The following is a 4,296-nucleotide window of genomic DNA, read 5'->3' as shown; positions in this document are numbered from 1 at the left end:
AGCTGCCTCCTGCACACCTCCTACTGAGGATGTGCCCACAACTAAGGTCCATGCCCTTAACCGGAATCGAACCTGGGACCTTTCAGTCCGCAGGCCGATGCTCTATCTACTGAGCCAAACCGGTTAGGGCTGCATTTCATTGATTTTAAACTGAAACCTTTAGTTTTTAATAAATGTAAATATGCACTTCTAAAAAGACATTCTATTCTATTCTATTCTATTCTATTCTATTCTATTCTATTCTATTCTATTCTATTCTATTTCATTCTATTCTGTTCTATTCTATGCTATTCTATGATTTAAGATGAAAAGCAACAGCCCCTCTGCTGGCTGTGAGGTGCTGGGCAGCTGGCCTCTCTCGGGAGCACCTCCTTTCTGTTGGGGCTCATTCCTGGAGCGATCCCCCCACAGCGCGGTCCCCCAGGCTGCACGCGGGGGCTGACTGGGGGCCGAGCTCGGGAATTACTGCGCCGGCGGGAAGTGTCTCCTGGTTTCCATTGGCCTCAGTTGGAAGAGGAAAGGCCTCGGGTCCAATAGAGGCAGAGAATCCTGGGAGGGAGGCCAGCCCTCCCCCTCCGGGAGGGACGCAGCGCTCCGGGAGGGCACCAGCCGCCCCGTCCTGAAATTGCTCTGTCCCCGGCCGAACCAGGACAGGACGGGGAATCCTTCCCTGCGTCTTGAGTCTAAGTGATGTGCACGGGAGCGCCTGGCTCTTGAGCTCACAGCCTGCGCTGCGGCGTCTGGGTCGCTGTCAATGAACTGGAAGCTTCTCTCTCGTGGTCGCAGCGGAGCTGGCCTCCTGGGCTGCTGTTCAAGTCAGATGCTACTTGAAAGTCAGCAGTCAAGTAGACAAGAAATAGACAAGGCTGTCTATTTCCCATAGGAGATTTGAATAATTTAGCTCCTTTCATCCCCTGGAGAGGGTTTATACATCTCTTTTCTATTTTTCTATATATTTATTTATTTTTTGAAATATATTTTTCAGTGATTTCACAGAGGAAGGGAGAGGGAGAGAGAGAGAGAAGCATCAGTGATGAGAGAGAGTCATGGGCTGGCTGCCACCTCCATGCCTTCTGCTGGGGATGGAGCCCGCAGCCCTGGCTTGTGCCCTGAGTGGAATCGAACAGGGGTCTCTTGGTGCACGGGACGATGCTTAACCACTGAGCCACGCCCGCCGGGCTCTTCTCTCATATTGGTAGTATATTTGTAAAAATCCATCGCGTGTCCTCCTGAAAGAAACCCTTGACAAATTTAAAGAATTCCTAAGACTACAATTGTGATTATAACCCAATACAAATTAGAGAGGAATAATACAAGGCTGACCCCCCTCCTCCCCAAGTCTTGACTGTTTAGAAATTAAGTATATGCTCTGGATCATGATCAGATCAAAGAGGGAATCGGAACGGAGATCATAAAGTGTCTGAGAAGAAAGGAAAAGGAGGCTCCGCACTAAACCTCCGTGCCCTAGCAAAACGCGTTACCCAGGGGAGATGAATAGCTGTAAACGGCTTCATTATTAAAGAAGGAAGATGGAAAACAAAGACGGTGATAAAGTCATTATTTTAAGAAGTTTGCAAAAAGTACAGGCAATTCAACCAGAAGGAATTGGAGAGAGGGTCAGGTGAACCAACAGCTAGATTTCACGACACGGGATTTCCCCACCTGGGAAACGTTAGGGAGGAACATAGGTTTCAGTGGCGGTTCTTGGCAAGGACCGACCGTTGGAGACTTAACCGTATGCACGCTCCCCGAGAAATGTGGGAGCAGATGCCTGCCCCTTCACGCAATGGAATCTGATGCAGCCATTCATGCTGTTTGCAAGCAGTTTGTAAGAGGATTGGGTGAGATGCTTGCGTCAAATTAAAAAAGCATCAAGCCTTGTGGTGTAGAACGATCATGGCCCACCTCCCTCCCATCCCCAAGTTCTGAAGGGAATTCAGTCTGGGGAGAACACATCACGATAGGAATGACATACTGGCGCTTGCTACAAGGCAGGGGGGCCTCGAATACATCGACCGAGAGAAGCCCGTCCCAGAAGGCCGAGCACTGTGTCATCCCATTAATATGAGATTTCCAGAGCAGGCAAATCTACAGAGACAGACGGTAAACTAATAGTCGCCTAGGGCTGGAGGGCTGGGGGACGGGGAGTTTGGGAGTGACAGGTAAAGGGTACGAGGTTTCTTTTCGGAGCGATGAAATGTCCTAAAATTGATGATGCGGCCCTGGCCGGTTCAGCTCAGTGGATAGAGCATCGGGTCTGCGGACCAAAGGGTCCCAGTTCGATTCCGGTCAAGGGCACGTACCTTGGTTGCAGTCTCCTCCCCGGCCCGGGCCCTGGTCGGGGCTCAAGCTGCAGGAGGCAACCAATCGATGTGTGTCTCTCACATCGAGGTTTCTGTCTTTTCCTTCTCTCTTCCACTCTCCCTAAAAATCAATGGAAAAATACTCTCGGGTGAGGAATGAATGAATGAATGAATAAATAAATAGAATTGATGATGTGATGGTTGCACTGAGAACACACCATGTACCTATGACTTGTGCCCATGCAGAGGGTGAATGGCATGATATGTGAATTATATCTGAACTAAGCTGCTACCCAAAATAAAAAAACAAATCACAGTGCTTATCTCGGGAAATGAAAATATCTGTGACTTTCCTTGCTGTCCACCCTCCTTTGTGATTTCCAGATTTCCAGATAGAATCCTGCGTCACTTGTGTAATAAACCATAAGCCAAACACCCAAAACCATTTTAAAGGAGGAACGTGAATAATCGGCCTGTTAGCGGCCAAGACAATGCTAGGAAGTCTGTGGCCGCCTCCTGGGCAGCCAGGGGGGGCTGAGTCATCCCCCTCCTGGGGGCCGGTGGTCACCGATGATCACCGCCTCACCGCCATCACACGGAGTGGCACGGGGCCTTTCCTCTGCGAGGCCAGGAACATAAAGCCTCAGTGATCTGGGGTCTCTCAGGGGCAGGGTCACAGCTCAGGGAAAAGCTGGGGTCTGGGAACCCCCGGAGGACTGGGACCCCATTTCCAGGCAAATCCTCTAAGAGGTGTCAGAGGCTGCCTGCCCCCGAGCTAAATTAGCCAGAGCTGTGACTTATATAACTTCCTGTAATTGCCCCCGGGGCTGGCTGTGGCTGAGGCCCCAGACCCACCTGCTCCTCCTCTTTGCTGAGCAGGGGGTGGGGTGGGGTGGGGGTTGTGGGGGGAGGTTGCCTTGTGCTTTTGGGCTTGGTGGGCCCGGTCAGTGTTTCTAACCGAAACTGCAATGCCGTTTTGAACAGAAGCCGCCAGCGTCTCCCGGGAAGATGGGGAACTCGTATGCGGGGCAGCTGAAGAGCACGCGGTTCGAGGAGGTGCTGCACAACTCCATCGAGGCCTCGCTGCGCTCCAGCAGCCTGGTGCCCCGGCCCGTCTTCTCGCAGCTCTACCTGGAGGCCGAGCAGCAGCTCTCGGCCCTGGAAGGTACGGCCTCGTCTGTCCCACGCGCCCGCGTTTGTCCCCGCATGTTGACCGGCGAACCCCACGCCCTCTCCCCTCCGCTCTGTGGGGAATGTGGAGTCAGGCAGAAAAGAATTGTTGGGAGAGGAACGTGGTGCAGACGTTCTCACTCGGCTCAGGCTGAAGGAGGTTGCAGCCTAAGGTTGCAGCGAATGGAATTGGGGCTGGGAGGAGAGGGGAAGAGGGTGCGTTCGAATCGGTGTGACTCATGAAAAGGTTTGGAGCAGGAATTTTCACGGCTTTGGACCCTCAGCTACTTTCCCCGTCTTTGTCCTTGTGATTCGTGGCCATATCTTTGCAAAGCAGTGCAGGCAGTTCCTCCGGCGATAGCAGGTGGGAATGAGTCCCCTGGAAACGTAAAAACCCAGAACAAACCTTTAAGGACGTCACGTGTGCCAGGAATGACTGCATTATCTCCAGGCCCGCGGACAGCGCGAGGGTCTGAATTACCCAGAGACTAAAGGGGTGGCATTTTCCGGTCTTGAGTTTGCATTTTTACAGCTGGTGTTGTCCTGGCAAAAGGGAGCCCACGGCAATACATGGCACGAGACGGTTCCTGTAATGAACGCTCTTTCTGTCGTGCATGGCCTTCACCTGAGTTACCCGCAGACGGCACTGAGCGACTGAGGGGACACGGGGCTGTAGTTTAAAACCACCACCGGTTAACTAATTGGATAAGAAAGCCTGCCGTGTGCCAGGTCCCGTGTGGGGCTGGTCATGATGTGTGCACGTGTGTCAGTGTGCATGTGGACCTGTGTGCGAATGTGTGCGTGTGTGTGCTCGTGCACGTGT

At 52.4% G+C, this 4,296-nt stretch overlaps 1 protein-coding gene across 1 annotated transcript in view; it reads left to right on the top strand.

Moving 5' to 3' along the window:
• Window positions 1–3,297: 3,297 nt before the first annotated feature.
• GREB1 (growth regulation by estrogen in breast cancer 1) overlaps window positions 3,298–4,296 on the top strand; it is a 53,552-nt gene continuing 52,553 nt past the window's right edge. The window contains exon 1 of the mRNA XM_014540529.1: window positions 3,298–3,468. Coding sequence (XP_014396015.1) covers window positions 3,312–3,468 — 157 coding nt within the window. The 5' untranslated portion in view covers window positions 3,298–3,311. The remainder of the gene's footprint in view (window positions 3,469–4,296) is intronic.

This window comes from Myotis brandtii, unplaced genomic scaffold (assembly GCF_000412655.1).
Source record: "Myotis brandtii unplaced genomic scaffold, ASM41265v1 scaffold247, whole genome shotgun sequence".
Classification (NCBI taxonomy): Eukaryota; Metazoa; Chordata; class Mammalia; order Chiroptera; family Vespertilionidae; genus Myotis; species Myotis brandtii.
This window is presented reverse-complemented; position numbering and strand designations above follow the sequence as displayed.